This window comes from Papaver somniferum, chromosome 2 (genome assembly GCF_003573695.1).
Source record: "Papaver somniferum cultivar HN1 chromosome 2, ASM357369v1, whole genome shotgun sequence".
Classification (NCBI taxonomy): domain Eukaryota; kingdom Viridiplantae; phylum Streptophyta; class Magnoliopsida; order Ranunculales; family Papaveraceae; genus Papaver; species Papaver somniferum.
In genome coordinates, this window is record NC_039359.1 from 76,830,516 (window position 1) to 76,852,003 (window position 21,488).

General features: G+C 38.3%; 2 protein-coding genes across 2 annotated transcripts; one reads left to right on the plus strand and one right to left on the minus strand.

The window, feature by feature from the left end:
- Positions 1-13,632: 13,632 nt before the first annotated feature.
- Positions 13,633-17,201, plus strand: LOC113348098. The gene is made up of 6 exons (XM_026591798.1): positions 13,633-14,171; positions 14,475-14,544; positions 14,652-14,769; positions 15,542-15,811; positions 15,898-16,490; positions 16,590-17,201. The coding sequence occupies exons 1-6, from the start codon at positions 14,120-14,122 to the stop codon at positions 16,813-16,815; spliced, it is 1,329 nt and encodes a 442-aa protein (XP_026447583.1). The 5' UTR covers positions 13,633-14,119; the 3' UTR covers positions 16,816-17,201.
- Positions 17,202-17,681: 480 nt separating this feature from the next.
- LOC113348097 (glucan endo-1,3-beta-glucosidase 13-like) lies at positions 17,682-21,115 on the minus strand. Its single transcript, XM_026591797.1, has 4 exons — positions 20,731-21,115; positions 18,649-19,920; positions 18,224-18,254; positions 17,682-18,134 (listed from the first exon to the last, which is right to left on the minus strand). The coding sequence occupies exons 1-4, from the start codon at positions 21,077-21,079 to the stop codon at positions 18,014-18,016; spliced, it is 1,773 nt and encodes a 590-aa protein (XP_026447582.1). The 5' UTR covers positions 21,080-21,115; the 3' UTR covers positions 17,682-18,013.
- Between the last annotated feature and the right edge of the window lie 373 nt (positions 21,116-21,488).

Genomic DNA, 21,488 nt, shown 5'->3' on the forward strand with positions numbered 1-21,488 from the left:
TTGTTGTTTTAATTCACTGTCAAGAAGTGATGGAATGTTAGGTTAGAGCTTTGAAGCATTGTTTTGATTGTGCAATGGGAGAAATTAGTGCTCATAGCAAGCTAATTCTCTTTCCCATTCCATTTGTATGCTTAGAATGCACTGATTTGATTGAGCATTGGGAGAAATTAGTGCTCATAGCAAGCTAATTCTCTTCCCATTCTATTTGTATGCCTAGAGCCACTGCCTTGGCCTTGCATTGTCACCATTTCAGTATCTCCACATCCCTGCCCTTGGCCTTGGTTTGTATTGTCATCTTTCTTTGCTGTCTAGTATTTGCTTTGTTTAGTTCTTGGCTGTTCTTTTGTTTTCTGTTTTTGCTTCCATCTTTGGCCATTGGCCACTGTTTTTTTTCTTCCTTGCTTCTGCTTCCACTGCCCTGCAGTACTGCTGCTGCTGCTGCATTCACTGCCTTGTGCTGCTGCTACTTCTTCTCTTGTTGCCTCCCTTGCACTGCTTGTGCAGCTACTGTGCAGTATTGCTGCTGCTGCTGCTTTCTTTGCTTGTGCTACTGCTGCTGCTACTTCTTTTCCTGTTGCTGCCTCCTGCATCTGAGTTTCTGCAGCTGTTGCTGCCACTCCACTTCTCCTGCCAGGCCCAGCCTTGTTAGCTGCTAATGCTCCAAACACAGCACAAGCCCAGTTCAGTTCACAGCTAAGCCCAAAGGCCTAGCTAAATCAAAACTGAAGTTCAGTTCCTCAAAGGCCCAAAGGCCCAGTTCACATCAAAATACTACCAAGCCCAGATCATTTCAGTATCCAGCCAACTAAGCACAAGGCTCAGTTCATTCCAAAGGCCAAAGGTCAAGCCCATCTTACTTTTACTTTGAAAGCAAAGGCTTAATCAAAAGCCTATTGTTATCAACCCCATTAGTACTCAAAGCCCATTGACCATTCAAAGCCCAACAGCAACTAGAACCCAAAATAGCTAAACACAACAAAACACTCCCGATCTCTGTGGATCGACCCGTACTTGCACGAGCTACAACCGACGACCGTGCACTTGCGGTATTACTGTAGGCCCGCGTTTTTATTACGCTTAATTTTATACACATCTCCGGGCCTACCAAGTTTTTGGCGCCGTTGCCGGGGATTGGTGCTGTGTTTTTGTGTGTTTTTTATTAGCTATTTTGCATTTCACTGCATAACATTTGCATCTGCATCTGCTTCACTTCATTTGCTGTTGGACCTGCTGTTCTGAACCTGTTTTTCCTCTGCTGGGACGCCACCAAGGAAAAGAACCAAAGCCCAACTGGGTTTTTGCAACAATATCAGAGCAGCTGGGCTGTGCTTAAAAGGTAACCCATTTAAGAGAACCCGAATTGTGGGCTTCCAATTTTTTAATTGTGGGCTTGTAATATTAAAGCCAATTTTTGGGCTTCTCTTATTTTCTGTTGGGTTTGTAATAATTTATTTGTGGGCTTGTTTAAATTCTTTCATTGGACTTGTATTTTGGACTCTGGGTTTAAACCCAGCTGAGCTTGTAACCGATTGTGGGCTTGTTTCCACTCAAGAGTGGACCTCAAAACCAAAGTTTTAAAACAAACATCGGGCCTTAACCAACTGGGCCGAATTAAACTTTCAAAATTAAAACTTAGAGTTTCGTGGGCCGCAGCCTTCCTTCCATTCCATTAGAGGACAAACAGTGGGCTTGCTCCCATACAAAAACCAAATTTTATTTTATTTTATTTTTTTTTTAAAAAAAAAAAAAAAAAAAAAAAAAACCAAAAATTTCTCCCATAAAAACCAAAATTTTTCCAAAAAGTTTTCATTCCCGACAAAACCAAATTTTTTTTTCCCAAAAAGTCCAATCCCATTAAAAACCAAATTTTCTTGTAGATAATGTGTTAGTTAAAATTCCTTTTTGTATATATTTTCTGCTCATCCAACCGACGACCGTGCACTTGCGGTATTACTAAGGAAATCCTAACTATTCCTTTTTGGTAGGCCCGGAGATGTGTATAAAATTAAGCGTAATAAAAACGCGGGCCTACAGTAATACCGCAAGTGCACGGTTGTCGGTTGTAGCTCGTGCAAGTACGGGTCGATCCACAGAGATCGGGAGTGTTTTGTTGTGTTTAGCTATTTTGGGTTCTAGTTGCTGTTGGGCTTTGAATGGTCAATGGGCTTTGAGTACTAATGGGGTTGATAACAATAGGCTTTTGATTAAGCCTTTGCTTTCAAAGTAAAAGTAAGATGGGCTTGACCTTTGGCCTTTGGAATGAACTGAGCCTTGTGCTCAGTTGGCTGGATACTGAAATGATCTGGGCTTGGTAGTATTTTGATGTGAACTGGGCCTTTGGGCCTTTGAGGAACTGAACTTCAGTTTTGATTTAGCTAGGCCTTTGGGCTTAGCTGTGAACTGAACTGGGCTTGTGCTGTGTTTGGAGCATTAGCAGCTAACAAGACCGGGCCTATCAATTGGGCTGACAACCAATTGATTTTGTCGATACCTTAATAGCCCATCATCTTCAGAATAATGTTTCATACTAAAATTAGTACAATCAAGTTTTTGTATTTTTTTCTTTATCCAAGGGTCCATCTTGAGATCTTGTTTTAGTTCATCTATCCAAGAACAATTTACATATGATATAGCTTGCAACGTTCCGTTATCGTCGTATATTCTTGATAGTGCATCGACTGCTTGGTTTTTTATTCCTTGTTTATACACAATCTCATAATCATATCCAAGCAACTTAGTAAGCCATTTTTGTTGAGCCGGTGTAGTTGCCTTAGCATCTAAAAAATATTTCAGACTTTGTTGGTCAGTTCGAACCAAAAATCTTCGTCCAATCAAATATGGCCTCCACTTGGTTACTGCATGAATAATAGCAAGGAGTTCCTTTTCATATGTTGATAGACCCAAGTGTTTAGGGACAAGTGCCTTGCTAATATAAGCAGTAGGTGTGCCCTCTTGCATTAAAACAACTCCAACACCTCTTCCACTGCCATCACTTTCAATTACGAAAGTTTTAAGAAAATTTGGTAGTGCTAAAACAGGGGCCAAAACCATGGCTTCCTTAAGAGATGTAAACGCTTCATGGGCATCCTCGGACCACTTAAAGCTATCTTTCTTTAAGAGTTGTGTCAATGGTGAAGCAATTTTTCCATAATCCTTTATAAACTTCCTATAGTAACTTGTCAAGCCTAGAAAACCTCTTAATGCTTTAATGGTTTTGGGGACTGGCTATTCCTTCATGCATTGTATTTTTGACGGATCAGCCGCTAGTCCTTCACGGTTTATTATATGACCCAAGTACTCCACTTCCCTTTTTCCGAATGAGCATTTGCTAAGCTTCACCACCAACTTATGTTCTCGCAAAATTTCGAAAACAACCCGTAGATGTAACAAATGTTCCTCCCATGTTTTACTGTAGATCAATATATCGTCAAATAACACCAATACATTCTTGCGGAGCTGGTTACGAAAGATGTCATTCATTAGATGTTGGAATGTAGAGGGTGCATTAGTGAGACCAAAAGGCATCACTAGGAACTCATAATGACCATCATGAGTTCGGAAAGCAGTCTTGGGTATGTCATCCTCATGCATTCTAATCTGGTGATAACCTACACGTAAATCCAACTTCGAGAAAAAACAAGCTCCATGAGCTCATCAATTAACTCATCGATCAACGGTATAGGAAATTTATCCTTAACAGTAACTAGATTTAGTGCCCTATAATCAACACACATACGCCATGAACCATCTTTCTTTTTCACCAATAGAACAGGTGAAGAAAACGGACTGGTACTTGGGCGTATTAATCCAGTATTCAACGATTCCTTAACAACATTTTCAATTTCATTTTTTTGGTAGTGCACATACCTGTATGGCCGCACATTGACAGGAGAGCTATTCGGCAGTAGTGGTATCTGATGATCATGACTCTTGAAGGTGGTAATGTAGTTGGAGTTGAGAATACTTATTCGAATAATGTTGCATATGTCTGATGGAATTTCATCTTTTCCCGTTATCTGTTGAGCTTGTCGTATATGACAGATATAGCTAGGTGCCTCTTTTCTTATCATCTGCTGAATTGCATGACTTGTCGCGATCTTTGTCTTATGATTCAATTCTCCTACCAACAGAATGATTCTTTCATCCACAGTAAACTCTATTATAAGCTTCTTAAAGTCCCACCTGATTGGACCTAGTGTTTGTAACCATTGTGCACCAAGAACGATGTCACACCCTCCTAATGCAAGAACATTAAAGTCTCACACAAAAGTATATCCCTGAAGATGAAATTTCAAACCTGGACATCTACCAAGACATGGTATCCGCGTTCCATTAGCAACCATCACCTCAAATTTTGCATCACCTAACATCTCAATTCCTAATTTTTTGGAATTGATGGGTCAATAAAATTGTGGGTACTGCCAGAGTCGATCAATATTGTGACATTCGCCCTTTTAATTGCCCCTGATATTCTCATTGTTTGAGGAGTTCGAGATCCTGCCAAAGCATGAATAGATATCTCTCCTATTTCCTCTTGTTCTTCCTTTACGGTTTTTGTTCTAATAACATCATCACATTGTTCCTCATCTCCCTCGATCAAAAAAATAGTTTTAGTTTTATACTTGTGTCCCTTAAACCACTTTTCATCACAGTAGAAATAAAGTTGTTGTTTTCGACGTTCATCATGCTCAGCTTGAGATAATCTTTTAACTGGGGGAAGATTTGGTGGTAACTTCGTTTGATTATTATTACCAGCATTAATATGTAAAGATGAACTATTAGTGTTTCTTACAATCTGGCGTTTCAAAGAGAGCTTCTCATCTTGTAAGCGACCAATGTCAATTGTTTCAGATAGTAGCTTAGGTTTGAATGAGAGTGTTTCTAAGCCAACTTCCTCCTCAAAACCACTAATAAAACAACTTGTAAGAAAGCTCTGAGGTAAACCTTGTACCTGATTAGATAGTCGTTCAAATTCCTCACGGTAATTTTCGAAACTTCCACAACTGCTTTGTTTTAGTTTGGATAGCTTTGATGCATAATCTTCAAGACCAGTATTCCCAAATCTCTTAAATAATGATGTTTTAAAAACATTCCATGACTTATCTTCCATGTAATCTTGTACCCACTTATGCCATTCTGATGCTTTTCCATCAAGATGGAAGCTTGCCATATTTAACTTCTCTCCGTCAGGGATCTTATAAAAGTCAAAATATGTCTCTGCCTTACTTAACCAAGATTCTGGATCTTCACCATTAAATTGTTGTAGGATAAGATTCACGAACGGTCTGTTTTCTCCCTTTTTTGATTCAGCAAATTGAGCTTCGATTGCCTTCAACTTGTCTTATAAGTCTTTGATTTGTTGCTTCATCTTATTCTTTTGTTGTCGAGTAAAGTGTAACATATGCCGGATGAACCAGCTCTGGTACCGACTGAAAAGAACCTTGTCAGATTCTTATCAAGAGAGCAACCGAGAACTTTATCGTAAACAAGTTTATGGTAAAAACTAGCAAAATTCTTTTCTGATTTTCTCATTCAATTCTGCAGAAGTATTTAAAATAGACTCAAACTATCAAAGGAAACTACCTAATAAAACATTATAAAACTTATAACCCAAAAAACAACTTCTTTCTTAACTTACTGACTTCTAAATTAAACCATCTACTGACTTCTACGATGGAAAACGCCTCTTGCTGCAATTTTATGTCAGTTAAGTTCTGGAGGTTCCATCAGATGCACCGAGGGGTGTTAAGAAGCCTAGGACTAGAACACCGCTGCCATGGTGGGGAGGACCGACCGAAGAAAAACGAAATACCGTTTTGCACAACGGTGTCATTAGGCTAAAATTAATATGCATCCAATTTTTGATGGTTTGCATCAATTTTCCTGGTGTATTATGTATTTTATGTGCTGGTTTGCATAATGATTATTATGCCTTAAATTTTAAAAGGGTAAACACCACCGAATTTTTCATAAAAACTCTAAATTTGATATTATTGTTTGTACTCATTGTGTAGATTATTTTAATACCTTTCCAACCAGATAAAATTTGTAAAATTCTGAGGCACGGATTTCTAGATATGTTATATTTAAGTTTGTTTTCCAATTATACCCCTAAAAAATAGGATACACAAAGAGTTATAGTAATTGGACTAAAAGGGAGGGACATTTTAGGCTTTATTTCCAATCTTTTCATGAAATTGGACATTTGTGTTAGGTTTCAATTTACAAAAAAGTGGTCATAAATGTGACTCCCTCCCCACGGGCCCTTCTGGACATTCGGTCGGTCGGCCCAATTAATACCATATGACCGCTCGCAGTGGGGGTGGGAGAGACGGGGTTTCTCATGAATTCCGCGTGTTATAATGCGGTACTTTTCTTTTCTTTTTTTGAAACGGAAAAGATGTTTCATTTATGAAATTAATTCTTGACATGAGGTGAGTTCTCCAGTCTGTTGTGAATGTAAATCAACTACTTTATTTTTCTCCTGTTGTACATAATAATATGACATGTATTTGAACTCTTTAAGGCCAAGCACTGTGTCGGGGTACCATCTGACCTTGACGAAAGTCTTGGCGAAAATCAAGAGCAGCAACTGGATTTAAAACTATTTCCCCTTCTTCATCGGTCAATGGTAGTGTGGGTATTGTAGGATCAACAACCCCAATCTTGTTCTTTAGATGAGAAACATGGAATACATGATGGATTTTTGACTGAGTAGGGAGGTCTAACCTGTAAACAACCTGTCCAATTCTTTGCATCACTGTGAAGGGTCCATAATACCTTGCAAATATCTTGAAATTTCTTCGCCATGGAAGATTGCCTGTAGGGTTGCAACTTAAGGATAAGTTGGTCACCAACTTGAAAATATCTATATGTCCTATGCACGTCAGCAAAATCCCTCATTCTTTCTTGTGATTTGTGAAGAGATTCCTTTAGGATGTCAAGCATTGCATCCCGTCTTTGATATAGTCTTCCACAGCAGCCACTGAAGAAGTAATTTCTCTAGGAAAAGCCATATGTGGAGGGGAGTAGCCATATAAATCAGTGAAAGGGGGCATCTGCAGGCTTGAGGGGTAGGTGGTATTATACCACCATTCAGCAAGGGAGAGCCACCTTCTTCAATTCTTTGGTTTTTTTCCTTGTCATGCATCTCAGATCACTTTCTAAAGAGGCATTCACCCTCTATGTTTGACCATCAGACTGTGGGTGGTAATCAGTGCTCATGTTCAACCTTGTTCCCAAAGATCTGAAAAGTTCTTTCCGAAAGGCATTGGTGAACACCTTGTCTCTATCAGAGACAATTGAACCTGATAAACCATGCAACTTGACGACATTGTTCAAGAATTCTTGAGCCACAGTAAGGGAAGTATAAGGATGAGTTAAGGAAATGAAGTGAGCATACTTGGTGAGTCTATCAACTACCACCATGATGACATCTTTCTTGTTGGATTTAGGAATAGAATCCATAGATATATGCTGCCAAGCTTGAGAAGGAATGGGTAATGGTTAGGGATGCACATAGGCGGGTATTAGCTAAAACCAACCTCGCACCCACAGACTGCGGGTTTTTATTTTCATAACCAACTCCGCACCCACAAACAGCGGGAGGATTTTGTTACCCGCCCGCTACGGGTTGGGCGGGTTTGGGTTTAAACCCGCTTTATATTCAATAATCTATTTTTTTTCGCACCATAGGAATTGCAATGTTTCTGTGTCTAAGGTTTTAAAAAAAAATAAAAGTTGAAATCGGATAATGGAATGCTGTCCAAATTAATACCGAAACCATGCTATCCGCTCTGGACGCAGAATTGCTTGTCCACAGATATATGGAAATCAACAAAATACAGTATGATAAATTCCTAAAAACAAGCATACACCAAAGCATAAACAGAAAGGGGAGAAGACTATGTACCTCCACATATGCATCTCATCAGAACCTTCATTTCAGATGTAGCTCTCACTTTTTGAAAAGTACTTTCAACAGTTCAGGAGCTTCTTGCTCATACGGTTTCACAAACTTGTCTAAGAAGCAGTTACAATTATGAATAAAATGGTTTTTTTTTACAATTTACAGTTTACCATCAGTACCACCAAAACCAAACAAGAGTTCCTGAAGTAACAGAGAAGCTTTCAATAATCGATTTTGAATGTTACTAATGCTTAAACTGGCAGTCCTACTCAGTGTCTTACTACTGTCGGTGGAGGTGGTGCTCAAGCCGATGGGAATTTTCGACCAATTCTTCATCATTTCTGATTGGTACTTAACTGCAAAAGCTAAGGTTGATAAATGTGATGTTTGAGATGAATTCTTGTTTGGTTTAAGCGGGTATTAGCTAGTACCACTAGGGAGGGGAAAGAGGGTTATCTACAATCTACTACTACCAATAGGGTTTTGATAACGGACGACTAGGATTAATTTTATCAAGGGTGTATATTTAGAAGGTTTTTCGGGAGGGTATGGGCGGGTATTAGCTAAAACCAACCTCGCACCCATTGACAGCGGGTTTTTATTTTCATAACCAACCCCGCACCCACAACGGGCGGTTATGGATTAAAAACCCACGGTTTTAGCGGGTACGGACGGGTTTGGGTATGATGGGAGGGTCTTGTGCAGCCCTAGTAATGGTTGCAGAAGGCTTGCTGGGTGAACATGTTTAACATTATTTCTTTGGAAAGTGTCACAATGGCTGACAAATAGTATGTTGTCCTTCTTTATGCCCTTCCAAATAGAAATAACTCTTTTCCCTCTGGTAAATACCTTGCATACCTGAGTGACCACCTACCGCAGAAGTGTGAATAGATTCTAACAGTTTTTCTCAAATTATGTCTCTCCCCTACATAAATTCTCCTCTTGTATATTATGATGCCTTCATTATAAGAGTATTGTGATTGTGTATTAAGTAAGAGTTGAGGTATCATAGTAGTAGCTAGATGGTCATGTTCATAGCTTTGAATGACTTCATGGGACCAAGTAGGAGTAGAGATGACTAGGGAGTTGCAGGTGGTTGTTGCAGTGTCAGAGTGGAGTCTTGAAAGGACATCTGCAACTTTGTTTTCAATCCCTTTTTTGTGTTGAAAGCCATCTTTGCTGAAATACAATAGTGATCTTCAGATCTAAGAAGTATTTAATGCTCTGTTGGTCAGTGTGGATGAAAAATGATGACCCAAGAGGTAATGTCTCCACCTGATGACTGCCATAACCTTTCTAATAACTCTTTATCATAAGTAGACAATCCCAGATTTTTGGGTCCAATGGGTTTGCTAAAAAACCAATGGTTCTGCCTGCTTGGATAAGAATGGCTCCAACACCATGAGTACATGCATCAGACTCCACCACAAATGGTTTTGAAAAATCAGGTAAAGCTAGGACAGATGTAGTGCACATGGCAGCTTTGAGGGCATTAAAAACATCTAGTGCTAATGGAGACCAATGTAATGCATTTTTCTTTAATAAGTCAGCTAGAGGTTTGCAGATAGTCCCATAACCACTGACAAATTTTGTATAGTAGCCAATCAGGCCAAGAAATCCTCTTAATTGCGTCAAGTTTGTGGGAACTGGCCAATATTACATGCATTGAAGCTTCTCAGGGTCAGCTGATACCCCTTGTGCAGTAATAATATGACTTAAATACTGCAATGAGGACTGGGAAAAGACGCATTTAGAAAGTTTAGCTGGTGTTGTCTGAGTAAAGTAAAAACTAAAGAGAGGTGTTGAACATGTTCTGTGAGGCTTTTAATATAAATGAGAATATCATCAAATTAAACAAGAACAAATTTCTTAAAAATAGAATTCATTAATGCTTGAAAGGTGGATGGTGCATCGGTTAATCCAAAGGGCATTACTTTGAATTCATAGTGCCCATGGTGCGTCCTAAATGCAGTTTTATGAATGTCTGGGACATACACCCTGGTTTGGTAATATCCCGACCTTAAATCCAGCTTTGTAAAGGTAATAGCACCATGCAATTCATCTAGTAGCTCATCAATGATATGAATGGGAAACTTATATTTTACAGTGACGTCATTGGGCTTTCTGTAATCCACACAGAATCTCCAAGTATTATCTTTTTTCTTCACAAGAAATATAGGAGGACTAAAAGGACTTTGGTTATCTTGAATAATGCCAGGTTGAAGCATTTCCTGAACCAATGACTCTACCATTGACTTGTGAATATAAGGGCACTTGTATTGCCTTAATGAGATTGGTTGAGCATTTGGTTTAAGTTGGATTTTATGGTCCAAGATTTTTGTAGGTGGTAAGTGTATTGGTTCAGAGAAAACATCTTGGAACTTTGTAAGAAGGTTTTGTATTGCAGTGGGTATATCAGAGTTGGTAGGTGTAGCTGAGATGTGGAATAAGTGACCCACTAATGCATGTGAGGTCTTCTAGAAAATATTTTTCATCGTAGTATACCACTCAGCATCATGAGTGATGGTTTGGTTGTATTCCCTTGTAGAGTGATGGGATGACCATTGTGAATAAATGAAATTGAGAGCTTTTCCAGATTGAAAATGACATCCCCCAAAGTGCTGAGCCAGTCTGCCCTTAAGACTATGTCACACCCATCTAATAGAAGTAATCCGAAGTCCCAAAAGAACCTGCATTTTCCACAGTAGGTTATGGCACACAGTAGTGCTAGTAGTGCTGTCACCATTTGCCACTGTAATCAGCATATTAGTTGTATGTTGTACTTCACAGGACAGTTGGTTCACAAGAGTTTCATCAATGAAGCTATGGGTGCTTCATGTGTCCACTAATATGGTGAATTATTTCTTCTTAATAAATCCTGGGACGCGAATAGTGTCAACACTCATTGTTTCAGTAAGATCATGCAAACACATCTCCATCTCTGACTCGATGAAGGGATCTGTAGTTTCAGTAGGTGAAGTTTGTTGGGTAGGTTCATCAGATTCCTCTTCAGCGATGACCATGAATAATTGTTGTGGTTTGGATTTATGAACATGAGTGTATTTGTCATCACAATTATAACATATGCCTTGAGCTCTTCTCCGAACTTGTTGTTCTCTTGATAAATGCCTAATTGGTGGGGAGACATAAAAGGATTTGGTGGTTGGATGGAAATTGGAGGGGAAGGGGTGATCGTATTTGGAGTAGTGGGTAAGACAGTTTTTGTAGTTGGTTTTGATGGTGTAGGTGAGAACTTTTGAAAATACGTGGTGGTCGTAAGTTGGTTATAATATGTCAGGGCTTTGGGTGTTGGTGATGTTGGAGGGCAAGATAACTTTCCTGTAAACGTGCTAGGTAGAAATCCTCAGAGAGTGTGGTAGGTTTATGCATTTCAACAAAATGGAGAATATCTTCTTTAAACCCACTCATGAAGCTCATGACAAAATAATCTTCTTTAAGATTGGGATTGTTGAGAAATATTAAAGCTTTAAGAGCTTCAAAATTTTCAGAATATTCATCCAAAGAATTTAATTGAGAGAGTTTATAAAAACAACCTACAAAATTTTTATTAGCTAGATCTTCAAATCTCTCATAAATTGAAGTAGAAAACTCAGACTAATAGAGAGTAGGTTTACCAGTCTAGAAATCTTGAAACCAAGAGTCAGTCTTACCCTCCAAGTGAAAATAGCAGCAAACTCTATCTTCTGGTATTCTAGTACAGATTTCATTTGAAAAAATTGTCACTCTTATGGATCCAAGCCCTGAGATTATCTCCACTAAATTTAGGAAAATCAATCTTAGGTGTTTTGAGGAAATTACCATGACTGGTACTGGCTTGATGGTTACTCTGAAATTCAAATGAATGTCCTGAGAAGGGTGGGGTGTCAGGAATAGGTGAAGATGGAAAAGTTTGGATATGTGAGTGAAAAAATTATTAAACTGAAGTTTGGACTCCTGTGATAAGGCAATCAATGTGTTTAAAGCTTCATGTTGTACCTTTGTTGCTTCGATCCGAGCTGTAGATTCCTTGATATGTAGATCTGTGAGTTTGTGCATCATAGTTGTCAGCTATGTTGTTTTAGCATCCACATATTTAATAGTTGGAGCTCCAGTCGTTGATGAGAAGTACAAAATCCACCGAGTGATACCAAATGTCAAGCACAAGCTTGATCTAGTCAACACAGGAAGATGATGAAGGAGTAACAGGTTGGATACAGAGAGTTTAGTAACCTCTACACTTAACTGAGTACAGCCTCAGATTCAATATCTTGTTCAATACCCACAAGTCCAAAACAACATTGTCATACAGAGAAGAAAACCCTAACTGGCTAACCCTAACAACCACAGCTCTACACGAGCGGATAAAACTTATCTAATGATTAACAATAAATGCAACTTAGCGAACAAGTTTAACTTCTAATCCCAAATGACTAGAAGAAAACTAGGAAAACACGCAGGGTTACTAAGGGCAGTCAACTTGGGTCATGACAATGGATATCGCTACACTTAAGCGATACGGAAGACCATAGTGGTTGGATTTCTCTATAATTAGGCTATATCGAATGGAAATCGCTTATCATAGTTTTCGACATAAAGACTAGTATAATATCATTAACTAGATTGTGAAGTATCAAATCAACACTTAGATTTCCAAAGTTCACAGCCTCAACTACTAGTTCCGAAAAGTTCAAATTGCACTTTTCCCATCCTTGATCATTTGCCTAGCTAACTCCTTCCCATATCCCTAAGCATTCTATGCTCTGCACTCCACGGTTCAGGTGAATGCATGTTGCTCCCCTAATTAAACGCCCATGCAGAATTGCGAATAATTAGAATAGTGCCACCTGTTTTTGAAATAAGATAAAAGATCCATCAGTATTAATAAGATGAATTACACATAACCAGGGATTTGAGCGAGAGAGAAAAGAAAAACAAAAATTCCAAAATCCCCACCCTTTATTTTGTTTTGAAGGGTTAGTAAAGTCAATATTAACAACCAAGAAGTCAAGATTTGTCAATCAGAAACTAAAATTGAGGGCTCTTAAATATGAAGTTGTATGAATTAAGTGCAACACAATGTTATCGGATATCAGAATATAACCAAAAAGATGAGGCCTCATCTGATTCCATTACGATAAGGACAGAAAATACGTTAAGGAGTCCGGTTTGAAATCTGATACATCATATTAAATCTTATAAGATCTCGAATTCTCAAGAAACCGATCTCGGTCTTCGGAGACGGATTTTTTTTCTAGAAAAAATAGTTGTATTAAAGAAAATAAGGGTTACATGGTAGAATTGAGAGATTCAGGGATATAACCCTTCCATTCTCCAGAGGTTCTAGACCTTCTACTAAACTTTGATGCTTGATCAGCAAGAGCAATATGATTCCTACGTTGGAATTAAAACTTAACAAAATTAAAACTGGGAATTATTGTTTTACAGTCATCTAAGACTGATCTATTAAACCAAAACAGTTGGTTATTATTAAAATTGAAAGAGTCAATGACTGTCTTAGCGTCACTGGCAAAGCAAACTTTTTTAAGTCCTTTCTCTTTAACCCACTTCACTGCTTCAAATAAAGCCAGACTTTCCACTTCCTCAACGTTCCTCACATTTCCTACTTTGAGTTTACATCCAAGGAATGAACCATTCGTTACCAAACCAATACCGGATAAGTTAGAATTTTTATTCGAAAGCTGCATCAGTGAAGATGATATGGCAATTAGCTGGCAAACAACTAATAACATCTTCGGAGTGGGATTGCCAGCCATTTTTCAGTTGTTTGTAAATCTGCCCAGATAACTTACTGTGATGGCTCATATCAAGTCAAAATGTACAAAATCACCCTTGTTGCTTCTCGTTCCCTTCGAAAGCTAGGGTTTCAAGAGAGAGTCTCATTCATTTAGTTTGGCTAGGTATCTGTAAATCCTTCGAGTTCCCCATGTCTGAGATTCTCTCTTTGATTTTTTCCCCTAATTTCTCCTCTCACCTTTCGAAGCCTAATCATTTCATTTCATACTTGTATGGTGTGGAGGAGGACGGGGAAATGCATAAGTCCTCGTCTCTTCTTATTTGGCTGGCCGATGGGAATCCATTTCCGAACAATGCCACGGTGCAAACCGGATGTAACGATTTGCACGCTGAGTTGCTCAGAAATGGGGTTGTACCTTGTCACAGCTAACCCTTGTTTGTTTGTTTGAACCAGCCATGTACAATTTCAAACAACGAGCGGTCAGCTTCTGGTGGAACTTCAATTCAGGTAAGTAACGTGTTACCGATTTGATAAACTAATTGCCAAACCGTCTTAGTTTAAATACCGTGTTAAATTCCCGGTGAGTTACAACGTACACAACCAACTATTAATAGTAGAACTCTGTCTTCCTCTTTCTTTGTTACATTCTTGCTCTCATTGTTTAAATTACTTCTCCAAAGTGTTCAAGAAACCCTACTTTCTTCTTCTTGTCTGGCGATTGAGTAGAATCACAAATATAAATGAATTATTCATTCCCGCAATCAGTGTGTTCTTTATACTCACCTCTGAATGTTTGTTTGGCTTCTAGAGATTTACACAAGAAAGACTTTAATCACTGCATCAATCAATGGGGTCATTTCTTAATTGCCTTTCCACAGGCGTGAGTTTCTTTATTATCATCTTAGGTTTTCTCTGAATTTTATGTTTTAAGGTTCTTGTTTAAGTGAATTTGTTTAATGCTGTCTTGTTTTTGCTATTTCTCTTCAGTTATGATTTAGTGTTAGAATCTTTGGAGGGTCATGAGCATGATGATGTTCAAGCTACAATCTTGGAGAGGAGGAATCAGATAATACAACAACTCCAATGCCATGCTTCATTCATCCAAGTAAGTTCATCAAGAATTCCGTTTTGTTGCAATCAAGAATCATCAAGAAGATATTGTTAGGTTAGGGAATTAGACCTTTTTGATGATTGTAGAGTAATTTCTAGTCAGTTTATTGTTTTCTTTGAGTGTTTTGTAAGTACCATTTAGTTTCTTAGGAACAGAGAGATACTTTCTATTATCACGTTTCTTAAGATGAACACCGATATGCAGGGTAAAGTTAGTCTTTACTGTATTCTTCCTGTCGGACGCCAAGACTTCCTGTCTACCTTCAAATTAGGGTGATATAGATATATCAATTGTGGAGTTTTGTGAGGTTTAAATTCGGATAAGTTCGTGTTACACATATGGTTGTCTATCTTAGTAATGATAGACACCTAAGCTCAATCCTAAAAGTATACGTAGTATGCTAAACATACTTAGTTACAACTGTTTGCATGCCTCAAGCCTTCACCTTTTTAAATGTGACACAGTTAAGTTGTAGTTATATGTTAGGGTTCACTGTAAAGGCTATATGAATAATACCCCTAATAAGGGCCTCAAGACTAATTGGGCCTCTTTTAAGATAAAAAATGTACGTCTGAAACCAGCATCGAGGATGTTTATTTAAACATTGGCTACTACATATATGAACTGCATCATGTGAGTTTAAGGGGATGGGTGGTTTCAATTCTTATTTGCGCAGCACTTAAGATTCTGTTAATGCATTATATTCCATTTAGATAAATTACTGTTATATGTGTTTAATAATGGGAAGAGAACCTCTTCATTTTAGGAATGTAATTTAGACCCAACAGAAGAAAACACTCATCACTCTTTGACAGCCAAGTATGTTAAGTTCTTGCTAGCTACTGCGTCAAGCCATCTAGATATTGGTCATCTTGAACCTCAGACCCCTGCTGAGAAATTCAAAATTGCTGCTTTTGTTCTTGGTGTGTGGCTCTCTGCGGGACTTGCTAAGCTTATTAAGCCAGTCATCAGTCCTATTGAACAACCTGACCGATTCAGCGAGTGGATTGATAGATACTCCTCTGATGAATTCGAGGTATGCTGAAATTTAGATTTCTGAGTTTTCATGTGATTGATTATGTTCTATAACTGGCTTATTAAACTACTGGCTTTTCTGTTCAGGCCTCAACTGAGAAATTGTTTAATTGGCTAAGCAACTCTTTGAGAAATGAAGAGCCTAAAGTCCTGGGTGGCGTTTATCATCATGCTATGAAGCTCGAAGTATTCTGTGGTTTTCTGATGCTTGCCAAGCTCATCCCTGTATCACTCATGCGTAATCGTCCGGAGGAGCGCCTCGTGCCAATTTATGATTTTAACTTCACATGCACTACTGTGGACTATTTGCAATTTTCAATGCAAAATCCTGATCAAAGGCCACATCCTGGTAACATGTACTCTTCTGATTCAGTTGCCATTCCACTACCTAATACTGGCAGGACACCTCCATGGAATAGAATATCAGTTTCAAATCTTAGGAGGTCAGTTGGAATGGCTGCTGGGCTACATTGGGGAAGCGGGACACCTTCTAATAGTTTATCCATTAGTAGAACTGCACCGTTCAACATTTCAGTAAGAACCAGAATATACTCCAAGCGATTTTACAAGTGCAAGTACTGTGGCTTCCGGATTGCTTCATTAGCTAATATTTCTCTTATAGCACAATTGTTCGGGCAGGATCTTCCTATTCCATCAGTGATGGTCATCCACCCTCCATTGTAAGTAACGATTTGAGATTTTTTTTTTATTATCATTATTTTTTATTCTTTTTGCAGCCGCTTTTTATTTTATACTAAGAACCTGCCTTATTGTTGCAGGACAAGTGTGACTGTGCAACACACTAACGAAATCGAGCAGACACCGGATAGTTTAGCACAAAGGAATAATCTTTTGTGCGGCATGTGTGAGGAACAGATTGGGAAATGCTTTGTCGTTGCTGCAGCTGATCTGGAAATTTGGGTTTTACACCTCCCCTGTGTAAAGCTAGAACCCTTGAGGTATGAACGTCTCATTCCCTGGTATCTGAGTCATCCTGGAAGTTAGTTGATCGTGTCAAGCAGTTATGGAAGACTACGCAAGAGCTGAAGGTTGAGGATGTCAGTATTGCTGTTTCGTCTGGAGTGGTTTGCTTGGTTCTGTGCTGGCGAGATATCAGGAAGAGATTTACTTTCACTTGCTACATGTCTGATAAACTCATTGTACCACCCAAGGCTTCAACAAGCAGTTCCTCAAATCCTTATGAGGTGATTGTGTTGATAAATGAATTTTAGTGTTATGATGAAGTACTGCACAGTTTCTACCAACTTTACTTGATGAATGTTTTTCTGCTGTGCCTGTAAAATCAGTTTTTTTTCAACAGTCACCTGACCTAATTATTCTCCATCTTGTAGTTGAACACAAAATCATAATTATGCATGGTGTTAGTCTTCCCTGCGTTAACTTCTGTGGGTTTTATTTTGCATGTGAAGCTTGTCTCCTAACTCGGAAACAAGTAGAACTTTATCCTGAAGGTTCAGGTTCTTGCTTCGTTGAAAGCAGAACCCTGCCACTGAGACATTTATCCCCTTTACCCATTACACTCTTGCCATTTTGCCTAAAGAATGGGCCGTATAGCTTTGATTCCTTTTGCATTATACTTTTCACGCATTTGGTTTGCTTACTTGTTCTAGTTGGATCTTGAATGTTGGCCTTCATTTGAAAGGGTTGGATCGATTGGTGTGGAAATCCTAACAGCTTTATTCCTTTTGCATTATACTTCTTTTCCTTCTCTTGTGTTTAGTCATTACCAGAAGTAAATACTATGTCTTTCAAGCCGAGTTGCAATTGTCACCAGTCTCAGCCAAAATAAAATTCAAATTTTCCGCAGAATAAACTATACCTACTAGTAGGTCTGTAACAATTTTACATATATCATTGATAAATACTAGATTAAACAGTTTTCTAAATAATAACTTGCTAACCCAAGAACAAAAAATATATAAATAAACTCTAAATTTCAGAATGAAGGGAAATTAACTGATTTCTCTCTAATCCCCACTGATTTGTGACAAAAGAAATGGAAATAAAAGATAATGTTAGTGTAGTTATTTTAGACCTAGCTCAGTAGTCTCATACAAGATTATGGGGGCACGCCCGTAAGTCTCCTAGTCGGGTAGGCGGCTGGCTAAACAGTAGCAAAAGGTGGAAAATTGAGTCTGTTTATATATATCATCACTTTAAGCCTTTAAGGTAACACCAAGTATCAAAAGAGCAAGAGAGAAATGACAAGTGATGCTCCAGATAACATCAAAGAAATAGCATTCTCCGCTGATGATGATGTTGGCTTGATAGCTGTGACGTTGTTAGCACCCACTTTCATGTTCCTGCGTATAATAAACAAAATCACAAATGAGATTGGACTACGGATAAAAATGGAGTGCAGCATCAATGTTATAATCGGATTGGAACATACCCAGATGTGAGATATAAGCAGTTATCATAACCTGGAGAGACAAAATATAGAGGAGTTAACATCCAAACAATCACAAAAGCAGAAAATAAAAGCCTTGCAACAGAATAGGAAATTGAAGAATATCTGCACTGGTTGCTAATTAAAATCAAGCAATCAAAAGATGGAGCTAATATTGTAACAACTAGAGTTTAAAGTTGTGAACTAAATGTCAACTGTAGCGCAACATTCACAGAACAGTTTAGTCTAGTTGAAATGACACACAACTTCAAAATTTGGTGACTCGAGGTACATACAGTGTACCCTAAGATACTAAAGCTACTGGGATTATCGGATCCAGGAAACATGCAATAATCTTTACGCAGAGAAGATATCATAAGCAATTTATATAAGGCATATTGAGTTGAGTTGAGATGAGAAAACCATACTTGGGTTCTTGGTAGTTTTTACCCCTGCACCTCCAAAGCCACAAGCAATATCACTAGCTCCATTCTGCTGATAATAACTGTTGAATGCAAAGGATGCATGAGAGATTGTAGAGTCTGGCTGAAAACAAGGTTGACTAGGTTGAATAGCCGAACAATCCACATTTCCAGAACTACATGCCCAGTCCAAAGCACTCTGCAAGTCTAACTCTGAAGCTGTTGTCGAAGCTATACACCATGTTCCATTTGTACTCGTTGCATTTGCCCCAGCATCCGTGTCTACCGGACCTTTTCCAGTCAAATCTAGAGTATAAATACTAGTCTGATCAGGATAATATAATCCCCAATTTCTCTCGGATTCCATCCCGGGTTTTCTGTTCTCGTTAAACAAAGAAAAGATATACACATCCATTTCTTGTCCAGGTTTTGCAGGAGTTCCCGTGTTATTGATGACATGGCGAATCAAATTGGTGTTGTAGGTCTGAGCATTATCAGGAGTAGCAGCTGTTTCCTTAGCAGCTCCTTTTGAAGGCCACCCTGTCTCGGTAATCATGATTTTTATAGTCCGAAAACTTAAAGCCGATAGTGCAAAGTAAAGAGCATCGACCTGTGCATCAAGCATGTTTGTGTAGATCAAGCCAGTATTTGGATCAATAACTTCCGAGGAAGACTCGAACAACGCATAATCCAGAGAAACATTAGTAGTTGAATCTCTGTAAGCATAGTAAGGATAAATGTCGATCATGAAAGGGGATTGATTTTCTGCAAGAAATTCCAATAAGGGTTTTAGGAAGAAGGCATGGCTGCTATTAAAAGCTCCAGCCGAGGGTGGGAATGATCGAGATAAGACTCCGAGTGAATGGGTAGTTGATATTTTGATCTTTCTGTGAAGTCCAGCTTTCTTCAAAGCTGCCTGGACATTTTTCATAGCAGGTACAACCAAGGCAGATATATTGCCAGGCATTTCGGTTACTTCGGCACCTACAGTTATGTAAGTGATTTTTGTAGCTGGGTAGTAAGGTAAGATTTGGTTCTTCAACCAGGTATCTGCATTGGACTGAAACTGGGAGAATGGAAGCAAATCTGAATTGGGAATTCCAATCATGAGTTCTACTCCTGAGTTTGCAAAGGCTCTGAGCACCTGAATATTGGCATCATAAATTCTAAGGTACTTAATGTTTTGATTTTTAACCAGGTCGGCTACTTTATCCGGGGTAGGAAGATCATCGGCATTTCTGCCATAGCAAATTCCAATTGTGCTTGCTCTACAGAGTTCTGAAAAAACAATGAGGTACACCGTTACGATATCTACGCCAAAGTCTAGCGAAATTTGATTAAAAAATAACAACACTACAATGTAAATCAAAGTAAATAAAAGATAGAGGATGATTGCACTCAAATTACTGAAATGAACAACAAAAACTGTCACAGGAAGACCTCGATAATAACGAAACAATTACATACAAATGTACAATTTCCATGGAGCTCAGCTATCAAGTAGAGTCACAATTTCCATGCTTAAAATCATTGCAGGGGCAACATCATCAGGTTAGATCATAAATGTAAAGATTTAGTGAATAAATTTTATAAAAAAATTGTCCCAAACCCCACATTATCTACATATTGTACCATAAGATTAGGGTCACCAACTCACCATACATACAAAGAGTAAAGCAGATAAATTTTTTTTATAAAAATAATTTCCAAGTAATAATTTTATCTTCTTCTTCTCACTTTTTGGAGAATCACTACTTTACTTGATTTCCAAACAAGTTAAAAAATTTGTGGGCACAAATCAATCACTTTATTTTATTCTTCTAATCCAAAAAGGCTACTGTTGAAACTACAGTGTAGAAGAACAATCTCACTGAAGAACACAGCTAAAGACTAAATATCTCCATCTAATTACATAAACCCATCTCTTATTTCAACAGAATGACCAAAGAAATCACAGAAATTTTAAAGATTTGTTAGTTTTAAGAAGAACCCACAAATCTAAAACTTAAAATCTGCCGACAAAAAACTTGAACAGTAAGATCAAATGAGAGAAGAATCTGTAAAATGCAGGAAGGAAGAAGAATATACCTGCTGCAGAGAAGAAGAACAAGGCAAGTATGAGGAAATGAGAGACCATGACTACTCCTACTCCACCAGCTTCACTACAACTGACTGAACTTGAATTTTGAAAACCCTTTTTTTGACTGAGAAGAGAAGAATCTCTGAGTGTTTCTCTCTCGGAGCTCTCAAGAGACAGTGAGTGAGAGAGAGTGACTAGAGTAGAGTGATGAGAGTGAGAAAAATAAGAGCTTTTAAGTAACTTTTTTTGTACGGATTCTACTAAGCTGCTTGCTTCTGTTGGTGACAGACAGGAAACCGGACTTGAAATGGGTTTAATAATCAAATATATTGTCTCGATTCCAACACTGCTAGGCATGTATGTCTGTCTCAAATCTTGATCAATGTAGCTCTTTTATTTATTCATTTTTATGAACAAATTCCAAAATTTTATCTTTTTCCAGAAAGTAGAGTACAAAGTCTGGTACTATACAAAAGAGTATTCAATGTGTAGAGTGTATAGTAATTGTCGAGGTCAGTACACAATCACCAACGGTAAAATGCAACAAGGAAGAAACAAAAAAGGTTGAGGGAGTTTCAGAAAAGTGAAAAAGAATCCCTCTGTCTTGGTTTTTTGTGTTTGGAGCTTGTTTGAATCTTTCTCTCCGAGATTTTCTTGATGTTTCGCATATGGCAAATCTACACATTATGGAGACAATAATCATGGCACAGTATGCTGATTTTGTGATGTTTGAAATTCGATCAGTCGTTTTTGGCTTTTTAATGAA

Bases quoted from the DNA above. Each gene is read 5' to 3' on its own strand.
- LOC113348097 (XM_026591797.1), bottom strand. From the start codon at position 21,079: ATGCCTAGCAGTGTTGGAATCGAGACAATATATTTGATTATTAAACCC. The intron at 19,921-20,730 runs GTATATTCTTCT...TTGTTTTTTCAG, and splicing joins GTTCTTCTTCTCTGCAGCAG to AACTCTGTAGAGCAAGCACA. The intron at 18,255-18,648 runs GTATGGTTTTCT...TTGTCTCTCCAG, and splicing joins AAAAACTACCAAGAACCCAA to GTTATGATAACTGCTTATAT.
- LOC113348098 (XM_026591798.1), top strand. From the start codon at position 14,120: ATGTACAATTTCAAACAACGAGCGGTCAGCTTCTGGTGGAACTTCAAT. The intron at 14,545-14,651 runs GTGAGTTTCTTT...ATTTCTCTTCAG, and splicing joins TTAATTGCCTTTCCACAGGC to TTATGATTTAGTGTTAGAAT. The intron at 14,770-15,541 runs GTAAGTTCATCA...TCTTCATTTTAG, and splicing joins GCCATGCTTCATTCATCCAA to GAATGTAATTTAGACCCAAC.